At 37.9% G+C, this 23,771-nt stretch overlaps 4 protein-coding genes across 4 annotated transcripts; 2 read left to right on the top strand and 2 right to left on the bottom strand.

Moving 5' to 3' along the window:
• Window positions 1-269: 269 nt before the first annotated feature.
• Window positions 270-5,080, top strand: LOC111799870 (vacuolar-sorting receptor 1-like). The gene is made up of 12 exons (XM_023683361.1): window positions 270-767; window positions 1,392-2,084; window positions 2,266-2,354; window positions 2,472-2,541; window positions 2,630-2,713; window positions 2,934-3,010; window positions 3,113-3,194; window positions 3,503-3,585; window positions 3,688-3,754; window positions 4,115-4,243; window positions 4,415-4,521; window positions 4,702-5,080. The coding sequence occupies exons 1-12, from the start codon at window positions 470-472 to the stop codon at window positions 4,798-4,800; spliced, it is 1,878 nt and encodes a 625-aa protein (XP_023539129.1). The 5' UTR covers window positions 270-469; the 3' UTR covers window positions 4,801-5,080.
• Window positions 5,081-6,654: 1,574 nt separating this feature from the next.
• Window positions 6,655-10,564, top strand: LOC111799803 (probable LRR receptor-like serine/threonine-protein kinase IRK). Its single transcript, XM_023683282.1, has 2 exons — window positions 6,655-8,185; window positions 8,962-10,564. Exons 1-2 carry the CDS (start codon window positions 6,888-6,890, stop codon window positions 10,400-10,402), a joined length of 2,739 nt encoding a protein of 912 aa, XP_023539050.1. The 5' UTR covers window positions 6,655-6,887; the 3' UTR covers window positions 10,403-10,564.
• Window positions 10,565-12,256: 1,692 nt separating this feature from the next.
• Window positions 12,257-17,656, bottom strand: LOC111800645. Its single transcript, XM_023684433.1, has 4 exons — window positions 17,212-17,656; window positions 16,792-17,116; window positions 13,565-13,680; window positions 12,257-13,133 (listed from the first exon to the last, which is right to left on the bottom strand). Exons 1-4 carry the CDS (start codon window positions 17,347-17,349, stop codon window positions 12,687-12,689), a joined length of 1,026 nt encoding a protein of 341 aa, XP_023540201.1. The 5' UTR covers window positions 17,350-17,656; the 3' UTR covers window positions 12,257-12,686.
• A 377-nt stretch (window positions 17,657-18,033) lies between these two features.
• Window positions 18,034-22,585, bottom strand: LOC111799706 (elongation factor P). Its single transcript, XM_023683154.1, has 7 exons — window positions 22,307-22,585; window positions 22,130-22,207; window positions 21,916-22,022; window positions 20,491-20,568; window positions 20,160-20,261; window positions 19,812-19,893; window positions 18,034-18,392 (listed from the first exon to the last, which is right to left on the bottom strand). The coding sequence occupies exons 1-7, from the start codon at window positions 22,458-22,460 to the stop codon at window positions 18,274-18,276; spliced, it is 720 nt and encodes a 239-aa protein (XP_023538922.1). The 5' UTR covers window positions 22,461-22,585; the 3' UTR covers window positions 18,034-18,273.
• Window positions 22,586-23,771: the final 1,186 nt, after the last annotated feature.

Here is a 23,771-nt window from a genome sequence, read left to right as displayed (position 1 = left end):
GAGCCTTCTTGTAATCTTCTCACAGATCATTACGAGCCTTCTTCCGATCGATAAAGTAGCTTTGACTAAAGTTTAAAGACTAAATGTTGCCGTGCAGGTGCACCGCCTGCCACTGCGTGTGGAATTGTCAACATTCGTACGGAAAATCGAAGACCCAAAACAAAAGAGAGAAAAAAAAAAAAAGAAAAAAAAAAAGGAAAAATCTGAAACTGTTTGTTACTTACGAAGTAAGGTACTGTCGATCTTCTAGACTTGCCTTCTGCGTTAGAAGAGGATTTCAGAATCAAATCGTTACACGTCTTCGACCACCATTTCTTCAACCTCCACGTCTGACTTTCTTGGCTGCCCATCGCTCATTCCAAAGCCCTAGTTTTCGATTATTTCTTCCATACCTTGAGAACTCACTTTTACAATTCTAGCTTCATCGGCGAAGTTCACTCAATATTCACCCATTTTCTTCTGCGATCTAATGATGAGGGGAAAACCCAGTGTTTTTCTCTCCGTTTGTTTCCTTCTTTGCGTCTCTTGTTTCGGTAGATTCGTTGTCGAGAAGAACAGCTTGAAGGTAACTTACCCAGATTCTATCAAGGGTGTTTATGAATGTGCGATTGGGAATTTTGGGGTTCCTGAATATGGAGGCACCATGACTGGCATCGTGCATTATCCTAAAGCTAATCAGAAGGCGTGCAAGAGCTTTGATGATGTCGGTATCTCTTTCAAGTCCAAACCTGGAAGTCTTCCTACTTTTGTTCTCGCTGATCGAGGAGGTTAACCTTCTCGACTTGAATTCTATTATGTCCTCTCGATCGTATTTTCTGTCTGATTCTTTAATTAATATGAACTTTCTTTACCAAAAAAAGAAAAATGCAAAGAATGAATATCGCAGTTGTTTGTTTCTTCCAGTTCTGTATGCGTATTGAATGGCGGGAGCTGAAATTCCGCACAATTTTCTTCCTATCGTTATTTTGGTTCAAGGGAATTAGTGCCTTAGTATTATATGGGTATAGTGGTCACTTAAAGGACTTTAGTGTTGGTTATGCTCTCAATGTACATATCCAATTTAGGTTTGCTTATCCTAGGGTTGTTGCTGGTATATGTGCATGTGTCCATCCAAGTTACCAATATCTCATATAAATGCCCAAATGGGGCACATAATTTCACCAAGATATCTTTAAACCATTTGTCTCGTTGACAAGTCGGTTCTGAAACTAGAGATACGAGTTCTAAACTTAATATTTGTTGATGTTCTCTGGAAGGAAATGTGTGTTATTTGTTTCAGTATGTAAGAATGTTCTTTCTCTTAATTCGAAATTTACTATCTCTGCATTCCTGTCTTGCTCTTATTCGATAATTTCGTTCTTAATTGAGGAATATTTTGGCCTTTGCTTTAGATTGTTACTTCACCCTGAAGGCGTGGAATGCACAAAACGGTGGAGCTGCAGCAATTCTTGTTGCAGATGATAGACTCGAACCCTTAATCACCATGGACTCTCCGGAAGAAGCGAAAGCAGATGCCAATTACCTAAAAGACATTACCATTCCTTCTGCTCTTATTAGCAAAAGTTTGGGGGATGAGATCAAGAAAGCTCTATCTAACGGGGAGATGGTCAATATAAATCTTGATTGGACAGAAGCTCTTCCACATCCTGATGATCGTGTTGAGTATGAATTTTGGACAAATAGCAATGATGAGTGTGGGCCAAAGTGTGATAGTCAGATTGAGTTTGTGAAAAATTTCAAAGGAGTAGCTCAGACCCTTGAGCAGAAAGGGTACACTCAATTTACTCCCCATTATATAACTTGGTATTGCCCGGATGCTTTTACTTTGAGTAAACAATGCAAAACTCAATGCATCAATCATGGGAGATACTGTGCACCGGATCCTGAGCAGGATTTCAGTAAAGGATATGATGGAAAGGATGTAGTCGTTCAAAATCTACGCCAAATTTGTTTCTTTAAAGTTGCTAATGAATCTGGAAAGCCTTGGCTGTGGTGGGACTTTGTCACTGACTTTTCAATTCGTTGTCCCATGAAAGAAAAGAAGTACAACGAGGAATGTGCCAATGAAGTTATTAAATCCTTTGGTAGGTTCACAGTTGAATATTTGTTTGGCATTCAATGAAGTTTTTACTCAGTTGGAGCTACCAAAATCTTTCAATTTCTTCATCCCTTTGATCTCTACAAAATAGGGGTTGTTGTGTTTGATTTATGTTACCACACTGGACCATCTCTAACATGCTTACTTTGGTTGACTTGGCTATAAAGGAATCGATCTTAACAAGATTAAAGACTGCATTGGAGATCCAGAGGCAGATGTGGAAAACCCAATACTTAAAGCTGAACAGGATGCACAGGTGGAGTTTTGAATCCATGGCCTTTTCCCCCTTCATCATTTTCTATACTTGCGTCTTTCTTCCTTGGTATTTTTCTCCCTAGACTCGATGTTACACTTTAAACTGTTTTGTCCTCAGATTGGTAGGGGCTCCCGTGGCGATGTTACCATATTGCCGACTCTTGTTATAAATAACAGACAGTATAGAGGTTTGAGGGAATTTCCTGTTGTCTTCGCAAATTTTGACCAAATGTTTTTGCAATGTATGTATTTATTCATCTTGTTTCCTTGATTTAGGCAAGCTGGACAGAGGAGCAGTTTTGAAGGGCATTTGTTCTGGATTTCAGGAGACGACAGAGCCTGCAATTTGTTTAACTGAAGGTCCTAGCTGANCACACCCCCCGCCCCCCGCCCCTCCACACACACACACAAAGAAAATTGAACCAACTAAAATACATTCAACTTTTTTTTATTTACCCCCAGTTTCTGAGTGTTTTCAAGTAGAATTTTGGATTTTCTTGCTAATATTGCTCAAATTGAATTACGTTGGCGTATGAAGTCATGGAGATGATTCTTATTTCCTAACTTATCTTTTTTGCAGACGTGGAAACAAATGAGTGTTTGACAAACCATGGTGGTTGCTGGTTCGATAAGGAAGCAAATATTTCTGCATGCAGGGTATTGCATTTTTCAAAAATCTAATTGTATTGATTTTCTTGTAACTTTAATTTTGTACATGTATATATTTAATGAGTTATATCTAATGCACCTGCAATTTAGGATACATTTCGGGGAAGAGTTTGTGAATGTCCTACTGTTGGAGGTGTGAAGTTTGTTGGTGATGGCTACACTCATTGTGAAGGTAAGTTATCTTGAGACTGTGCAAGTCAAAATGAAGATGGTGCCATCAAATTTATCAAAGTCCTTTTGCTTCACCAATTTATCATAACTAGCAATTAATAATTACAACTTTGTTGAACTCCGGGGTCAATATGAGTGATGGATTCTGTTGGCAGTCAATAGTTTAAAGTTCTTGGGATCATAGTATTAGCTTCTTAAATCTACGTTTATTTGCCCAAATGGAGAAAGACCCACCATATCTGCCTTTTTTCTTTTTCGAATATTTTCTTTCCTTAATTACTCAACTGTCTGCCTGCTTAATTTTCACAGCTTCAGGAGCTTTACGCTGTGAAATAAATAATGGGGGTTGTTGGAAGGGCACCCATGATGGCAAAACTTACTCTGCTTGCTCTGTAAGTTTACTGGTCTTATGTACCGTATAATTCTCAGTGTTTTCCTGAACTAGAATAAAATGGATTAACCAGAAGTACTTCTATTTCTTATGAATTGGTCAGGATGGCCATACAAAGGGCTGCAAGTGTCCTCCAGGATTCAAAGGTGATGGAGTCCACACGTGTGAAGGTACGCGACGATGTTTTATTTATCCACAACCTTCATTTATTAATCATTTTTAAAGTGAGAGGAATGGTTCAGCATTTCTTCAACTTGCATTGTTTTAGCCTCTTTGAGTTCTCAAAGATAATGACAGGCAATTAATAATCGAATTGGATATATTTGGATGTGGTCCTCCCCCCTTTTAGTTTTTTCCATAATGAGGCGCGCTAGAGGTGAAATTTGTCGATCTCGTTTCAACAACCCAGCTACCTATCTTGTCTGTTGTCAGTAGTATGTCCATGGATTGAAAAGATGATAGGATGCTTGTTAATTTTATGTGTTTATGAAATTAGTCACATGTTTTTCATGGTTTTATTTGCTTGTCAGATGTGGATGAGTGCAAGGAGAAGCTAGCATGCCAGTGCCCAGAGTGCAAGTGTAAGAATACATGGGGCAGTTATGAATGCAGTTGCAGAAATGGTTTACTGTATATGCACGAACACGATACATGTATAGGTATCATTGAAATACCTTTTACTTCGGTTATTGTTCAAGTCGTAGTAGGACATCACGCTCTTACTTGACATCTTTTATCCATTATATCTGTTTTTGAATGTCTATCAGTCGCCCTATACATACATTTGAGGAATAATTTCATTCTTATCTGCATGGATAAAAAATCTGTAGGTAACATTGGGAGCACTGTGACAAGCTGGAGCGTTGTTAAGATTGTTATCCTTGTGTTAGCCATCACTGGGATCGCGGGATATGCAATTTACAAATACAGAATCCGGGTACTGTTCTTTATTTATTTCTTTTGTAGTTCGTTGATTGCATCTTTGATGTTTACATATTCCTGTTAAGAATCATTCACTGATGCTAGTAAAATCATAGTAAAAGCTATACGTTAATTGTAAGAATAAGTGTGTCTTTTTTGACTTGTTCACCTTCATATTTTCATTTTAAAATTGCAGAGGTATATGGATTCGGAGATACGGGCTATCATGGCTCAATATATGCCCTTGGACAGCCAAGGAGAGACTGCTAGTCACGTTGCCCGTGGGGGCGTATGATATAGTGACTTCATTGAAAGATTCAGCTTTTGGACCATTGTGGAGCTGACTACTTCATGAAACTTGTGAGGTTCGAAGCTGAGGGCATCTTAGGTTGATGCAGCAGCATGTCGGTTGGTTGTAAATTATGTGTAGCTAAGCTTAGCTGAGGTTTATATAGTGTAGTTCTGTTGCCATATGTGAACTATTGCAGATTCTATCTATCCTTTTTCTTCACTCCCACGTCTGAAAACACCTGTGATCACATAACAGGGGCCTATAATGTATTTTATTTGCGTCGTTCTTGAGCGTTCAATGGGACGGGTGTGAGGATCGAGATCGGATGAAGTTTAGTATTTCTGTACTACCTACTCCTTTTCTTCATATTTTAACGCATCACCCGGGTTATCTTTTTTGCGTCACCGGTAAGATATATGTCAGTGATAGTGATCTTTTTCTCTTTCAGGGACAGACAGCCTTTCTAACTGAATTGAGGGATCTCTTGCTTTCTGGGACATATTTGCTCGGGCCTTCTTTAGGGGATAAAGGGCATAACATCGGGTCGAGAACCAAGGTCATAAACATGCCCTAAGTTCTGTTCTGCTGCATTTGGGCTGACCAAGTTTGAATATGAAACAACTATTTCGAAACTAACTCATTCAATAAAACACAAACACACACGCAAATGATCGTTTGAAAGGGCAATGATTCGAAAAAAATCTAGACATGAAACATAAAAAATGATTTTCTTTTCTAGATCTAAAAATAGCGGTTAAAATTGAAATCAGTGATAACCCGAACATGAATAGATGATGCTCGGTTTAGAATATATTTGTTTCTTAGGTTGCAATACATACATTTGTGTGAGGAATTAATTATGAAATACATAGATTTGTGGGCAGCCTAGGTTTGGGGAGCATGAAAAAAAAAAAAAACTCACAATTGATGCGCCATGTACGCCACTCACTCATGTGTCATGTGCAAGCCAAGCATCCTTGCATAGCCCGAGATGAGAAGACTTTAATATGACATTGGAAGGAGAGATGTTCAGTGTGGAAACTTCGATGCCAAAACAAAACAACTTCTCAAAGACTTCCATTGTTGCTGCAAAAACCCTTACGAACATCAATCTCATGCCTACTTCTGTCTGCAACTAAACGTCCAAATTTGGGTCAGATTTTTTGTTTACTTCTGTATCACTTGGTAATTTTCTGACTGCAAACCCTCCAATCAGACAAAAAGTTTAATACTTTGAACCAATTCCTTCACCTTCTCCATTCCAGTCCTCCCATGGCTATGGCTGCTGCAGACCGTTATAATTACAGTCAAAGCCCACCGTCAGTAAATGTTGTTCGCTTTAACTCGTTATGTATTGCTGTTAAATCTCACAGTTTTAAAACGTGTATACTAGAGAGAAGTTTTTCCACTCTTATAAGAGTGTTTTGTTCCCCACTTGCTAGCACACCACTCGGTGGCTGGCTCTATACTGGACTGTTAGCAATATTGCCCGCTTTAGCCCGTTACGTATAGTAGCCGTCAGCCTCACAATTTTAAAACGCGTGTATAAGAGAGAAGCTTTCACACTTTTGTAAGAGTGTTTAGTTCCTCACTCCAACCAACGTGACATCTTATAGTAATACTAAAACAAAACACCATGGGATTATGCATGGGATTATGCAAAGTCTGGTTTGACCATGAAGCAAACTGTCACTCTCTGTTCTACTTCACTTTCCCCATTGGCATTGGAAAAGCTTTCAAACGCCTTGCTTTTCTCTCTTTGGCAGACACTCCAAAAAGACAACCCAGACAGTATCATTCTTGTTATAATTATTATCATTTCCTCTTCCCTCTCTCATTCTTTCTATTTAACGCTTCTCCCACCACTTTTTTCTCACAATCTTTACCCATTTCGCCCTTTGCTGGTCGGAGTGTTCATGTGAGTGAGTATCATTCCATCCCTTCCTTTCTTTTCTTCCACAATTCTCCATCAACACCTAACTCACAAAAACAAAAGTGGGTCTGCTTCTTTTACCTTTGTTCTCTTTGTCCCACACTCCAAAATCCATTCTTTTTTCATGGAGAATTAGCATTTCCTTGCAAAAAACAACATGATTTTCAAACTATTTCTCCTTCTTCTCTTAGCTCCTGCTGCTGTTCATTGTTTAGACACTGTTTTCAACGATGATGTTCTCGGATTGATAGTCTTCAAAGCAGGCCTTCAAGATCCATTGGGTAAACTGATATCATGGAATGAAGAAGATGATACCCCCTGCAATTGGTTTGGTATCAAATGCAATCCTAAAACCAATAGGGTCTCTGAGATTGTTCTTGATGGCTTCTCTTTGTCTGGCCACATCGATCGTGGCCTTCTCAGGTTACAGTTTCTTCAAATACTCTCACTTGCTAACAACAATTTCACTGGCTCAATCAACTCTGCTCTTGCTCATCTTACAAGCTTACAAGTTCTTGATTTGAGTGACAACAGTTTATCAGGATCCATCCCTGAACAGCTCTTCCTGCAATGTGGATCAATAAGAGTCATTTCCTTTGCCAGAAACAATCTCACAGGACAAATCCCACAATCCTTAGCCTCATGCTTTTCTCTAGAGATTCTAAACTTTTCATCAAATCATTTATCTGGGAAATTGCCATCTGGGTTATGGTATTTGAGAGGGATTCAATCACTAGATTTCTCAAACAACTTGCTTGAAGGGCAGATTCCTTCTGGGATTCAAAGTTTATATGATTTGAGATTGGTTAACTTACAGAAGAATCGTTTTTCTGGAAGGGTTCCTGAGGATATTGGTGGCTGTTTGTTTTTGAAATCAATTGATTTTAGTGATAATATCCTTTCTGGGGTGCTTCCAGAATCAATGCAGATGCTTAGTTCTTGCAGTTATTTGAATTTACGAGGGAATTCTCTGATGGGTGAAGTTCCTCGTTGGGTTGGAGAGCTTAAAAATCTTGAGATTTTGGATCTTTCTGCTAATAACTTCTCTGGTCAAGTGCCAAGTTCAATAGGAAATCTTCAATTGTTGAAGAACTTGAATGTTTCCATGAACTATTTTACTGGGAACTTGCCTGAATCCATGGCGGATTGTAAGAATCTTTTGAGTATTGATGCTAGCCATAATCATTTGAATGGGTATCTCCCAGCTAATGTTGGAGAGCTTAGGAACTTGCAGTTGCTGAATTTATCAAGAAACCATTTCGTGGGTTCTGTTCCTGATAGTATTGGTGAGCTAAAATCAGTATATGTTCTTGACTTCAGTGATAATCAATTGAATGGAAGTGTTCCTGTTGAAATTGGAGGAGCTATCTCACTCAAGGAGTTGTGGCTGGAGAGGAACTTACTCACCGGGGAAATTCCTATCTCCATTGACAAATGCTCGTTGTTAACATCATTGTAAGCTCTCTCTCTTTCTCTCTCTCTTTCCATTAACAACACTTCCTTTCATAATCTACTTCTTTTGGATCAATATGTGAAATTTACTTGAAAACACTAAATGGGTTTCGAGATCTCGTATCGGTTGGGGAGGAGAACGAATCATTCTTACGAGGGTGTGGAAATTTTTCCTTAACAGACGCGTTTTAAAAACCTTGAGGGAAAGCCCGAAAGGGAAAGTCCAAAGAGAACAATGTTTGCTAGCGGTGGGTTTGGGTGGTTACAAATGGTATTAGAGCTAGACATTGGGCGATGTGTCAGCGAGGAAGCTAAGCCCTGAAGGGGGATGGACACGAGGCGGTGTGGCAGCAAAGACACTGGGCCCCGAAGGGGGGTGGATTGTGAGATCCCACATCGGAACATTCCTAATAAGGGTGTGGAAACCCTTTTCTAGCCTACGTGTTTTAAATACTTGAGAGAAAACCCAAAAAGGACAATATCTACTAGCGGTGGGCTTGAGCTGTTACAAATGGTATCAGAGCCATACAACGGGCGGTATGCCAGCCAGGACACTGGGCTCCCAAGGGGGTGGATTGTGGGACCCCACATCGGTTGGAGATGTGAACGGAACATTCTTTATAAGAGTGTTGAAACCTCTCCCTAGTAGACGAGTTTTAAAAACTTTGAGGGGAAGCTCGAAAGGAAAAGCCGAAAGAGGACACTCGTTTTTCACTGTTCTTAGTACTTTCTAGCTTGCTTCTGACAATAAATTTACTGATGTGTTATGAATAATGCAGGATGGTTTCTCACAACAATCTCACAGGCACAATTCCTGCTGCTCTTGCAAATCTCTCCAACCTTCAAAACGTAGACTTGTCTTTCAACAAACTCACTGGAAGCCTGCCCAAGGAGCTCACCAATCTTTCCCACCTCCTATCCTTTAACATCTCCCACAATCACCTTAATGGAGAGCTCCCAGCTGGGGGCTTCTTCAACACCATATCTCCCTTCTCCATTTCACATAACCCATCTCTTTGTGGTGCTGTCGTCAACCGGTCCTGCCCCTCCGTCCACCCGAAACCAATCGTCCTAAACCCGAACTCTTCCGATACCAACGCCAATTCCCCCTCCCACAAGCATCACCATGAGATAATACTAAGCATATCATCCATCATTGCTATTGGTGCAGCTTCTTTTATCTTACTTGGTGTGGTAGCTGTGAGTATCCTTAACATCCGTGCAAGGTCCTCACAGGCACGTTCTGCTGCTCTTGCATTATCTGCTGGGGAGGATTTTAACTGCTCCCCAAAAACTAACCCAGACTATGGAAAGCTAGTCATGTTTTCAGGAGATGCAGAGTTTGTGTTTGGTGCTCAAGCATTGTTGAATAAGGATTGCGAGCTCGGTCGAGGCGGGTTTGGAGTTGTTTACAGAACCGCGCTTCGAGACGGTTGTTTAGTTGCAATCAAGAAGCTAACTGTCACAAGCTTGATAAAGTCCCAAGAGGATTTTGAGAGTGAAGTGAAGAAGCTGGGGCAGATCAGGCATCATAATCTGGTGGCACTTGAAGGGTATTACTGGACAACCTCCTTGCAGCTCCTCATCTATGAACATGTCCAAAATGGAAGCTTGTATAAACATCTACACGACCGAACGAGCGACGATTGCTTGTCGTGGCAGCAGAGGTTCAAGATTGTTCTTGGGATGGCCAAAGGGTTGGCTTATTTGCACCAGAATGATATAATTCATTACAATTTGAAGTCGACCAATGTCTTGATAGACAGTTCTGGGACACCAAAAGTGGGGGACTATGGCTTGGCAAGGCTGCTGCCAATGTTGGACCGTTGCATCTTAAGCAGCAAAATCCAAAGTGCTTTGGGCTATATGGCTCCAGAGTTTGCCTGCAAAACAGTAACTATAACTGAGAAATGTGATGTGTATGGCTTTGGCATCTTGGTTTTGGAAGTGGTGACAGGAAAAAGACCTGTGGAGTACATGGAAGATGATGTTATAGTGCTCTGTGATATCGTGAGGGCGGCTTTGGACGATGGCACAGTCGAGCAATGTGTCGATGAGAGGCTTCGATCGAACTTCCGTGTTGAGGAGGCCGTTCCTGTGATGAAACTTGGTTTGATATGTGCTTCTCAAGTGCCATCTAACAGGCCAGATATGAACGAGGTTGTCAATATATTAGAGATGATCCAATCCCCATGTGAAGCTGAGGAGGGCTTGGAATGAATCTGGAGAGTTGAATGTTCTTTTTCATTTCAATGAGTTTGATTTACATGGTTTCATTGTAAACTTGTTTGTAGCTGTTTTGTTCATTTCCTTAAAGTGCCACTATACCATATTCATTTTCACCATGAAACATTACATAGTGTTTCCATAAATTATACACTTACTTCAAACATGTTTATCAAACTCCCTTTTGCACAAATCTACGGATTGGAACCACTAATGATGATTTTCATATCACGATGTTGGAAGCAAAAATATTCTATTCTTTTAATGCATTTCTCGTCTTTCGGAAGATTTAGGAATAAGATTCTGATTTACAGTCATAGTAGGCACTTTGCACTATTCCTAAATCTTCTAAAAAACAAGAAATGCATTAAAAGAATGGAACACTTTTGCTCCTATCATATTTGATTCTATCGTTATGAACAAAAGTGGTATGAAAATCATTGTCAGTGGTACGAATCAACTTCTAAGTAAAGGGTTCAAAGGATACATAGCCGAGCGAGACGAATTCAGAAATGAAAATGAAAGAGAAAGTAAAACAAAATGTCAACGCTCTTCTCCCTATCTATCGAGCTGCTTCACTTGTGCACGAGAAGGCTCTTTAGCATCACCCAGATTGGAGTTGGGTAGATTTTCTATAAAGGAAAAAAGGTGATAATTAGTTGGATAGGTTAAGGAAATGAAAGAGATTAGTTTTGAGTGGAGGGAGATGAAAAGAAGCAAAGAAAAGTAATGTTTTGCTTTATTTAAGTTCACCTGTGATTGAGATGTGGGCTTTGGAGTGCCATCTTTGGCAGCAGCTCTCACTGCATCTATTGTTGCGATGCTAATGATACAACCAACTCATGCTCTCACACTTTCACAGCAAAGCTTCCTTTGGCAGCCATGTTTCATAATTAAGACTTAGACGTCAAGTCTTTAGATAATTAAATGATTGTAGACCTGACATCCCTATTGAACTGTGAACCCCATTCATTCCTATTCAAATTCAAATGCCTTTGATATAATCAATACCCCCATTCACATGCGGGTCCTCCCTTCAAAATGGTAATGCCTTTTCCTTCTTCAGTATGATGTTAGGGACCCATTTTTATTTTGATTCCTTAATGCAGAGGCAATGAAATGTTCAACTTAAAGAAATGTTCACTAAAATCATGTTAGGAGTTATTATGTATCATTATAATCCATAAAATCATGGTAGGAGTCGTGAGGTTTCCAATGTCTCATTTTCTTCTCCAACCAATGTAGAATCTCACAATTCACTCACTAGGGGGCCCAACATCCTCGTTGGTGCACCGCCCGGTGTCTGGCTCTAATACCACCATTTGTAACAGCCCAAACTCACTGTTAACAGATATTGTCCTATTTTGACTTTTTCTTCAGGTTTTAAAACATGTCTAGTAGGAAGAGCTTTCTACACCCTCCATACCCTTATAAGGGTTCATTCTCCTCTCCAACCAATATGAGATCTCGAACAACAAAAGTAACATAAAAGGAACCTTCCACAAGTGAATGAGTAGAGGATAAATGGTAATGCATATCCATGACTATAAAACAAGAGATATTGGAAAGCATCCAGAGAGCAGCTGAAACAATCAACGCTGTTTATTTAGAAAATGAGAATTAATAAGCAAAAAAGAACAAACAACTTTATAAGAACATAACGAAGGAAACAGAATTATTACATCAGCCTTTCTCCTTCCTCTCTGCTCTTTTGCTTCAGTGAGAGACAAGAGCCCAATTGCACAGCTAACCCCGACATTCATCTAAAAGGAAAAACCACGCGAAGGTAAGATTCAGGCGTGACAATTCATGAGAGGTAATGCTCCCTGGTCATCAATACAAAAAATGTAATCCAGAAGAGTGTGCATTGTGTTATTTACGGTTCTCTTGGCAAGGTTTTGTAATGGCAGACACCATCATAATTTTACATGAACATTTATATATTGTAAGCTATCGTGTAAAAATATGGGAACTGTATTCTTAAAGTAGGAATTCAAAAAAGGAAAAAGGAAAAAGGAAAAAGCATAAAGAGACATGCATTCTACATCCCACCAAAACAAACCCAAAAACTTGTATGGACCAGATCGGCTATTATGGCTTCTGACAGAGGATGAGATAGCTACAAATTCTATAATCTAATCAGAAATGGGAGGAAGGTTTACATTCAACCAGGGAATGACCTCAGTGGTAACATTATGTGCTTCACATTGTCCCCTTTCATGGTTGCTTGATTGTCGAGGGACCAGAAAGTTTTGTTCTCTTATGGTTGCTTGATTAACTAAACATCCCAATCATTCTCCCACCCATCTTTGTTGGGTCTAGCAGTAAGGCCATTAGCTGAAATGCTTCCAATATGGCGTCCCCCTGGCGATTTCACAGCGTTTTCTTCATCCCAGTCATCATCCCAACCCTGATCCCAACCTTCAGCAGTTTCAACTTTGACAGCTGAGGAAGATTCTGGCAGTGCCATTTCAAGCTCTTGATATGGGATACCGCCCGCTTGTCTCCTCCTAAGCTTGAAGCAAGCCCAGGACCCCCCAAAGATTAGGACTGCAAGAATTAAGAAGTAAGCACCGTTGACTGGTGTTACTAGCTGGTCAAATGAAGGGAGATGCAGAAAAAGGTCTTCTCCAGAAACAAGAGGGCTTGTGTAAAGCACACATTCCCCATTTCCAGCATCTAATACTAATTTCGTGTCTTTTAAGGTCGTCAGTGGAATGGTGATCTGAAAAATAATAGAACAGAGAAGGACTGTAACGAATGGAAAAACAACTGGAACTAATATAGAATGGAACTTGTCCTAATAATCTCACAGGACATACGCACAATAGAATGAATGAATTCAACAACCTGACCACAAAAAACAGAGCCATCACAAAATTTTGATACATAAGCTAAACCATTAAAATGTAGGGATTTTTCTTTGAACGGTTGGAGATGCAGACTTCATTTGAGAAGTGGAAAAACAAATTTTTTTAACGATGCAGCTGATACCTGAAAGTCTAATTGAATACATCAACTCAACTGTGGTAAAGAAATTTGAAAAAAGTTACAAACAACATACCCAAAAAATGAAGACATAAAGAAACAATGGTAGTATAACATGAGGCCTAGCTGAAATTCGGGACAAAATAGGTTGAAATTACAAGCCCATACCCTTTTTGAATGATGTTTTAAAATCTTAAGCCCCTTGAAAAAGTTTCCTCCAGTAACATTCACATCTAGCGTATCTTCTCCTTTGTTCAGGACTAGAACAGCCAAATCTTTGGACTCTTCAGCAAGGAAAAAGAAATAAATATAAGGTTATTTTCATTGAGCATTAATAGAAAACATATCAGAAATTAAGCAACGTCAGTCAGTTTAAGAAACTCATCGACTCAACCCAAAAGTTACAAAGTGGTAAAAGCCATTCGGTTCCACCAAGTGAACATGCATAAAAGAAACCCTCATAACATAGACATGAGGTCTCAATATTCAACCACTTGATCAAAAACTCAGGTTAACGGGCCAGTCCCAGGTTTCATACAGAAATAAGCATTAATTTAGAGGACATAATTTGGAAGTAGAAATTGCAATTCCTTCAATAGAATCATGTAAGAAATAAAATTCATAAACCAAAACAACGGGATACTAGCACCTGAAGGGACTCTGCTTCAGTCACTTTACTAGTCAGACAAGAACGGACCGCAAGTTTGCTTAGATGTTATCCAAAAACAGACGCTCTAAAATATGGTTAAAAAAAAAAACTGAACTGAATGAATTAACAAATACGAACAGGGTCAGATGCCAAAAAAAATAGTAAAAACTAGGTCTCAAGTGTCCAATTTTTTCTCTTCTTATCTACGTTACCATGTCATGATAACAAAAATAAAACATGTCAATTGCATTTTTGCTTCTCTTCAATAAAATTCTACACAATTGCAAGTATTTACTTTATGCTTAAAATTCAAGTCAAATATTGAGTTTGAGCTAGAGAAATATGAAGTAAATATTTGAACAGGATACTGGGCGAGTCAGGGTTTAAAATATAATTAAGTCTTAATTTGGTTGGACCAACTAATTCGGTTATTTAGAAATTGAAGAGGCTAAAAATTCAAACAAGGAGTATGAACTGACATAATGTAGGATTCTCGACTCTTGGAACTTTTTCCCGTAGGGAACTACAAATGCTAATGTTAGTGAAACATACTTGCACTCCATTCCTAAGAAAATTGATAGAAGAAATCACAAAGACTTCAGACCATAAGCCTTGCACGTATATACAAAGTTATCACAAAAGTTTTAGCAGAGGCTAAAATTACTCCTCATAACATGACTGAGCAAGATTTTTCATTATTAAGGGGGAAGGCAAACCATAGTCTCTTGCCTTATTGAAAATGAGCTCATAGGGAAGCAAATCCCACATCACCCTTTCTATTGTCTCTCATCACAGAATATTTTAGCAACTGTCGAAGGATGTTTTGTAATCCCAAATTAAATAAGGAAAATAGTCGACCTCCCTAATTTATCTCGTTGGATTTATTTAAATTCAGTTACCTAGTATCTAGAGATTATTATTTAGATTTATTGTTAACTAGAGATTTATTTAGATTTATCTCATCTCATTACCTATTATGTAATGATTTATTTAGATTACCTAGTATATAGGGAATTTAAATTGTCTATTGATTTAGATTTAGTTAGCCTTTCTTCCTCTAAAAGGGAATGCAATTCTCTGAAAATTAATAAGAAAAAACAACAAGCTAATTTAGAGTTGCAACAGCAAGTAATACCTCCATAATCGTTGATGATACCATCCTATTCTCATCCATTTTGCATTCAAAGCTCTAAAATCTTTTGAAAGTTATGAAGGTTTCTGAAGCAGCCAAAGCCTTGGAATTGAATTCAACCTTGGAATGTCAACTATGTCGAGCTAAATTGTGAAGATCGTTAGTGCACAGACGAACCCTAATTTTTAATCATTCTTTTGGATTAATGGCCAAGTAACTACGTTGGTTTTCCCTCAATGATGATCTAAAAATAATCTTCCTACTAAGACCCAATTCTGAAGAAGATCCAATGGGAGATATCTCTTTTCTCCAAAGATGGCTGGCTCACCTTGATCCAAGCTTTTCTCTCAAGTAACTACGTTGGTCTTCCCTTCCCTCTTATTTTATGTCTATTCTTAAAATGCAGAAGAGAGCTTCTGAAGCAATTGAATTGAGGTCATTCGAAAAGTGCAGCTTATCACCATGTGAGTTTGAAGGAAGTCTTACATTCGACTATCTGAGTCGAGCCCTTCTTCACAAACGCTCCAGGAATTCTGATGATTAGCTCATGAGAAATCAGCTCTTTGAAGGCAAGTGTTAAGACCAAGTAAGTATCCTCATCATCAGCTTGATAATGTTGACTCTTGAAATTGATCTCTAGAATTCCCCTTCAGTTGCAAATGTTTCCTCCAAGATCTAATTCCTCCATAAAGATCCTGACCACCAATTATGCACCATTATTTGAAGAATAGCTACCCCAAAAGAGTGAAAGTTCACATTTAGGAAATTTGCTCGACAGTATTTGGGAACATGTTTTCCAACGGCCAAGCAACAAAATTTTAGAACATATTTTCCTCTTTTGGGTGGTCTTATGCTTTTGATTTCAAGGAGGCTAACATCTCTTCTATCTTTTACTTAATCCATTCAAAGACCACTACGGTCATTGAGAAAATGTCACCGATTTATTAGAAGCTTTATCCGTGACTTGGTTGGTAAAGGATGCCACCTTTCTGACCAAGTAATAGGGCAGTCTAAAACCCGAAGGTTTTTTCAGCAATTTGATTCTAATTTGTTAGTTGGATAGGATAGCCAAACAACTCCTGGGCACAACACAGGTAGGCAGACCCATATGACAACATGGTTGTATCTGATGATGAAAATATGATGTAATAGTCTATATCATTGTGTACAACCAACAAATATGAACTAATAAAAAGTTGCTCCTTTATCATGCAAGAAAAACAGAGAGATCTAAGAACTTCCTCATGTTTGAACAATCATTAACCGAAGTAGGTTTAGAAATCCTCAAAAGAGTGTAAAGGAACTTCCAGAAATACTCAACTGGCTTCTAGGCCGCAGAAGATGGAACTTTACTGCCACACAACTGACCAATACCAAATTCCAATGACAATATTAAAAAATTATATGACCAAGCAGATATGCACACAAATAAACACCAATCAACTACCAGTACAAATTTAACAAGCGATAGTTCTGGAGGTAGCACGATTCTAGAAGCATAAAAACCTAACAGCGTAGAAATTGGAATCATAATCCACGCCGGAAGAAAACGGAAAAGCATGGTAAAAATCAAGCTTAGGAAATGAATAAGGTCAAAGAGCAGCTCGTATTTACCAATTATATTACTTTGAATGCAAGCAACCAACTTCTTCTGGTCCCTGCACTTCTTGTTGTCGGGTACACCATCACAAATTTCACGATTACTTGATTGAAGACCGCCTTCAGTCCTGTTTCCCTTGTTTGTGTCCAAAGGCTTACCATTACCAGCCTCGCTAACATTATGCGAACTACCAGAACTCGAATTATTGAGTCCTTTCGAATCCAGATTAGACGATGAGTTGTTCGGTGCAGGCGGGGGTGATTCACGTTGCTTCTTTCCATCAACGGGTGCAGAATCCGAGTGATTCGTAGAAGAATTCGGACTGATGAGAGGCAAAACCTAAAAGGCGAAAACGAAAAGTTCATAAAATAGTACAGAGATAAAGGAATCTTTCTTCAATTCTTTTTCTCTTCTTAAAGAAAGTAGAGAATTACAGGTGACGTTCCGGTAGAGTTATCTTTTGAAGCCGGGTCTAACAACTTTCTTGAATCCCAAAGCGACGCATTGGTCACCTCCGAAACAACTGCATAACAGAAAAACAATGCCAGAAAGCAATCTCCGCGCATCGCCATCGAATTCAAACCAAATCAGGATAATTCTCTAGCCTTGAAGATTGGAAATGTCAGAAATAACTCTTGCTGATTTCATTCTCCGAGAATTGAACACAATCAAATACACCACATATTCTCTCCAGCTTAGAAACACAGCCCAGATTTGAGCAGCGTACACAGAATTGCAAGAAACTGTAAGATAATTTTGAGGGGAAATTTCTCAAAAGCTCCAAATTCTGGCAAGTTGATGGTTGTTGACACAGATTGATGAGAAGAACCGTGGCGGGGAAAGAATTTTATCGATGCTGCCTTCAGAATTTGCTGTAATTAGCGGGCATTTTATTCTTAGTCTATTGGGCCTATGAAAAGGCAAGGCCCAATAAAGACATTGACAGATCCATGGGCCCTAAACTTGGGCCTTATCCTTTACTACTGATATTGAAAATGCCATCAAAATTCGTGTAAATAATAATAATATTTACTTTTAGTTTCCATAATTTAATTTATGTAATATCAAGAATCTTAATAATTAATAGTTAATTCTCAAAGATCTGATTTTAATAAAATTATATAGCTTTTAATTGTAAATAATTATATCCTTATTTTTAGAAATGAATTATTATTTCAAATTAAATAATTAATTTGGTTAAATTAATAATTAATTAATTAACTAACTACATATATAACATTATGCAGACAAATCTATGATGCTGTCCGATAACGAGTTATTTCTTAAAGTATTGAAAATTGTGTAACAAACATGAATTTAGCTGGTCGATAATTTGGTATATACTTAGAGATACTTCAGCACTAACTAAGGAATCCAAATCTTAATAGTGAAAAGAGTAGGAGGGAGAGGAATCTACAACAGAGACCAAAATAATTGCTCTTTAGAAGAGTACTGACAAAACCTGCCGCCGATGAGTGTCAAGTGTGTGTCAAATTTCACGCCCGGCTAGTGTATTGGCCAGTCCTGGTATCTACCACTATGCTATCGCCAACGTTTACAAACAGAGGGACATTAACAACGGCTCCAGTTTCAAGAGTTGCGGGCTTTGATCCACCTGCCAATCAAATTTCATCTTCAATTAGAAGGCTGCCAATGTAATTATTAAGAAAAAATATTGTGGCTTGGATGAAAAAGAACCAATCCGTATGACTAAGACCAGGAAATCTATGTCGACCATGATGCAGACACAAACCCTATGGTTGAGGATCGAGGGAATCGAGGTTAACGACGTTGTCGCTTGAAGGGAGGAAATTGTTGATTCCAATATATCACGTGGGTAATGGAATGTAATAGCCCAAACCCACCACTAGCAGATATTGTCTGTTTTAGCCCGTTTACGTTCACCGTCAACCTCACGGTTTTAAAATATGTCTACTAGGGAGAGGTTTTTTCCACACCCTTATAAGAAATGTTTCGTTCCCGGTTCCCTCTCCAACCGACATGGGATTTTACAATCCAGCCCCCTTGAAGGCCCAACATCCTCCCTGGCACACCACCCGCTAGCATCACTAGCATCCTCAATGTGGGGCCTCACATGGAAATTAACATAAATGTTCCACTTTTAAGGAATGTTTAGTCTATGAATTAGATCTCTGCAACTTAAAGATTAGGAAATCATACACATTAGAATGTAGGTTTGTTTATTCTAAATTAAGGACTTAATAATCTCAGGGACTACATGAACTCAAATTACATAAATACAAGTTATGAAATGAACCTTAAACAAGTTATAAACTCACAAGCTAAAAACAAACTATACAGATTGAGACGGTTACAGTTGCTTTTCTAAACAGTACACAACATAAATTTCGTAAATCTAAGTGATACGAAATAAAGTGTCTTGATGATGCCACAAACATTTTATGGTTGATGACAAGATCCATGGGTGTTGCTTGGATTTATGGAGGTTTTATTGTATTTTTTTAAGTTACAGAGAATTATCTTTAAGATTATAAGTTACATTTAGATAGTGATCATTATGGTATTGATGGCCATAAAAGTTACAATCCTTCAATTAACCATAGGTTGCTGTAATGTTTATTTTCAAAGCTATAAATAGTCATTCATGTTGTTGCTTTAGTATGAAAATTTTAGAAATTATAATGAAAGTTTCATATTATGCATGCCATCAGCTTGTTCCTTTACATTTCTTGGGTTTAGATTAGTCATTCAAGTCGTTTTGATTAAACTATCTAGTGAAGTGATTCGAATTACGAGCTTAGAAACGAGTTTTTTTTACTCTTGATCTTGATCATCAAGGTAATCCGTTCTAAAAGGGTTAATTCCTTATTATTTTTGGGTACTTGGATCTTCATCAACAAGATATTGGTTTTGTACACTAATCTAATCATGCTCAAATATGTTATGGAAATTTTAGCCCACTTAAATACAAAGAACCTTATCTCGCTGCAAATCATTAACAAAGCATTAAAAGAAGATTTTTGGTCCTAAAAGACAAGGAAAAGTGTGGTACCTTGTGCAGTGTCCCCTTTCAGCCCAGGATCAACGTCAACCACAGTCAATTGAATTGTGTTGGGAACCTCAAAATCAATAACCTAAAAGATGGGAGAACAGAGAAATGAGACGACTCAAGAATTACTATCATCATATTTCAGTTCTTATAACTGATGCCACACTGACACTTTGTAGAAACTTGGAAGCAATGTTCATGACATGTGACTCGTTCATCAAGAAATAGGAAAGCTGCTAAATCTTATCGTATTTTTTCGAGAGCGAACCATTTAAGAACCGCGTTATGAACTCTATTCGGGAAACATAGTAAAAAAATGCCTGTAAAAAGCTGTCTAAGTGATCGGATTACCTTCCCATTCCAAAACAATACGATGCAGTCCATTCCTTCTTTCAGCCACTTTGTCCTATCACCAACGTCGGCTGCATTTAGGCGTATTTCTTCATACGTACTCTGAAAAGTGAGCCATTTCAACTCATTTGATGCAGTTGAGGACTAGCAAACTAAAATTTATTCGCTAACTAGCTTCGTATAGAACGTGACTATGAGAAGAGCTACCCCATATATCAAGTTGTCTAAAGAGAAATTCTTTGTGAATTATGAGAAAGGAGACAATAACGACCAAATCATAACTACATATACGCGTGTGCGTGTGCGTGTGTGCATGTGTGTATTTATATACCAGATCCATGAAAACAAACTGAGAACCATCTTTGTATGTGAACTGCTTGACTTCCTTGTATACATTGGCCTCATCAAGCTGGAAAGACAATTATAGACAAATAATTATGGACGAGGAAGAAAATATGAGAGAAAGAACATCATATTTGTAGCAAATCTTTTACAGAATCAAGGTTTTGAGAAAGCATTTGAGGGCATAAAGTGTGGTTGGGTATAGCATCCCATTTTCTACATAGTTCTTGAAATCTAGCAGATAAATCTGTTTTGATTATTACATGAGATCCGAAGTAATAGTTGCAAATTACATTATATAACCTGCTGGTAATGCACATTTTACGCCCTAGGAAAATTTCCTTTTTCACTTCTTCTGGCAAGCCGCCTAAGCCCACCGCTAGCAGATATTGTCCGCTTTGGCTCGTTATATATCGTCGTCTGCCTCACGATTTTAAAATGCGACTACTAGGGAGAGGTTTCTACACCCTTATAAGGAATGTTTCATTCCCCTCTCCAACCGATGTGGGATCTCACAATCCACCCCCTTGGGGGCCACCGTCCTAGCTGGCATACCGTTCGGTGTCTGACCCTGATACCATTTGTAATAGCCCAAATCCACCGCCAGCAGATATTGTCCGCTTTTGCCCGTACGTATTGTCGTCAGCCTCACGATTTTAAAACACGTCTACTAGGGAGAGGTTTCCATACCCTTATAAGGAATGTTTCATTCCCCTCTCCAACCGATGTGAGATCTCACAATCCACCCCCTTGGGGACCAGTGTCCTCGCTGGCACACCACCCGGTGTCTGACCTGATACCATTTGTAACAGCCCAAACCCACCGCTAGCAGAAATTGTCCGTTATGACCCGTTACATATCGTCGTTGGCCTCACGATTTTAAAACACGTCTACTAGGGAGAGGTTTCCATACCCTTATAAGGAATGTTTCATTCCCCTCTCCAACCGATGTGAGATCTCACAATCCACCCCCTTGGGGACCAGTGTCCTCGCTGGCACACCACCCGGTGTCTGACCTGATACCATTTGTAACAGCCCAAACCCACCGCTAGCAGAAATTGTCCGTTATGACCCGTTACATATCGTCGTTGGCCTCACGGTTTTAAAACACGTCTACTAGGGAGAGGTTTCCACACCCTTATAAGGAATGTTTCATTCCCTCGAATCTCCCATTATATGAGTAGCTAAAAGCTCCCACATAACTTTCTAGCCCGTTTAATACGGTGGGGATATCAATGAAATAAAAGCTGAAACAGATATCTGAGTTCAATTTAAACAAGAGGGACGATATCTACCAAAATCAATGGGAAACAAAGTGGATGATATTGAACCATTCAGCAGTGATTATAGGTTTGAAATATATATGAACAGCAAATTCTCGCATGCATGACTAGATAATAATTCTGCTACTCACCGAGCTTCCTGCTCGAAAAGTTCTCTCAACCGTATTTCCTGATACATAATTGCGAATTTTGGTCCTTACAAACGCTGCTCCTTTGCCGGGTTTAACATGAAGGAACTCTATCCAAAAAACAACAATTCAAGAACACTCACTCCGGTTTGAAAAATCGAGCAGCAATAAATAATGATTGGGGAAGGGGAAATTAGACAAGGGGTAGAGAAACAACCTAAAACCCGCCAAGGAGCTCCATCCACTTCAATATTGGTGCCAACCTTGATGTCGTTGCTAGTTAACGCATAAATCCCTGAAAGTGCAACAAAAATTACAATGCTAAACCCGAGGAATGAAATTCAACCGAACATTCAGAAATGACACGGAGCAATGCCATAATCGAAGGGTTTACTCGAAAATCTGGTACGCGAATTAGCCGAGGAAGAAAACCGCCGGGTTCGGAGAACAGACGGCTTCGAAGAGAGCGAAAGCGAGGCCATTGACGATGAGCGGCGGGCGAGAAAAGCAGAAGAGAACGAGGCATTACAGAGGAGAGCGTCAGCCATGTCTGGGAGCGTCTCGGCAACTGTAAGTGGTTTCTCTGAGCTTTCCCCCTCAAGCCTTGCGCAGAATGACAGGAAAGGAGTAAGGCGTCGTTCGGGGATAAGGCCTGGGAGGGCAGGATTTCACCTTTACCGCCATTCTTTAATTGGTCCTAACTTTTTTTTTATTAGGATTGTTAAAAAAAATAATATAATATTTTTCAGTCGAGAATTAGTTTATAAGTTCATAAAATTAGTTATTTAAATTTAAAATATATTTTTATTACAATATAATTATATATACGTATACTTAATTTTATAATTATTTTAATTATGTACCACGCTTAAAATAACTGAGTAACCTTAGATTTTTAATAAAAAAAATATCTATAAAATTTATATTTTATCTCATAAATACTTGTAAACTTTAAAAAAGTGAATAAAAAAAATTATAGTTTTTTTTAAATACCTGACTTTTAATAATGTTTCAAAAATACTATTTAACTTAAAATATTTTATTAATATTCTTTAAAAAAAAATATTAAAAAATACTTTTTCATTAGCACTAGGTTAAAAAAATACTCATAAATTTTAAAAGTAACATTAAAATTTTTTACATTTATAAAAAAAATATTACGATCAATATATAGACAAAAGTCATCCATCAACATCTATCTACAAATGTTTTAATGTTACTCTTGAAAAATCACAGAATATATTTTAAACGTGTAGTAACAGTAAATGTATTTATTTAAATTTTTTATTTTAAAAAAGTTTAAAGATATTTTTATAATTTTTTTTAAATTTAATGATATCATGAAAGATATTTTAAAACAATTTTGAAAGTTAAAATAGTGTTTTTTAACCAAGTATTAATTGTTTTGTAAAGTAATTTTAATTTTTTTTAGTTTAAAGACATTTTTTTATATTTTTTTAATTAAGAATATTATTGAATTTTTTTTTAATATATTTTTTTTTTTAGATATAGGGTAAAATTCAATCCTATTTTTATTAATTTGATCAAACAAATAAATATAATGCTAAATAAAAAGAAAAAGAAAAAGAAGATATGATATTGATTTGTTTAATCATTAGTTTTGTACAAATATTAATTCGCAACCGTGTCGTGGCCATCACCAAGTTCTGTGCAATAATTGCTGTTCATCACCTCTTCCTTTCCCTTAATTAATTATCATTATAAACCAATAATCTATAGTTTTTTCGTAATTCGGGTCAGCTGTTATTATTTTTTTTAAAAATATTTAAATCCTTAATAAATATAATTTTTATTTATAAATTTAATTTTTAAAATTAAATAAAATGTTTTGCTTATTC

Source organism: Cucurbita pepo, chromosome LG08, assembly GCF_002806865.2.
Source record: "Cucurbita pepo subsp. pepo cultivar mu-cu-16 chromosome LG08, ASM280686v2, whole genome shotgun sequence".
Lineage (NCBI taxonomy): Eukaryota > Viridiplantae > Streptophyta > Magnoliopsida > Cucurbitales > Cucurbitaceae > Cucurbita > Cucurbita pepo.
The sequence above is the reverse complement of the archived record's forward strand: the minus strand, read 5'-3'. Positions and strand labels throughout refer to the sequence as shown.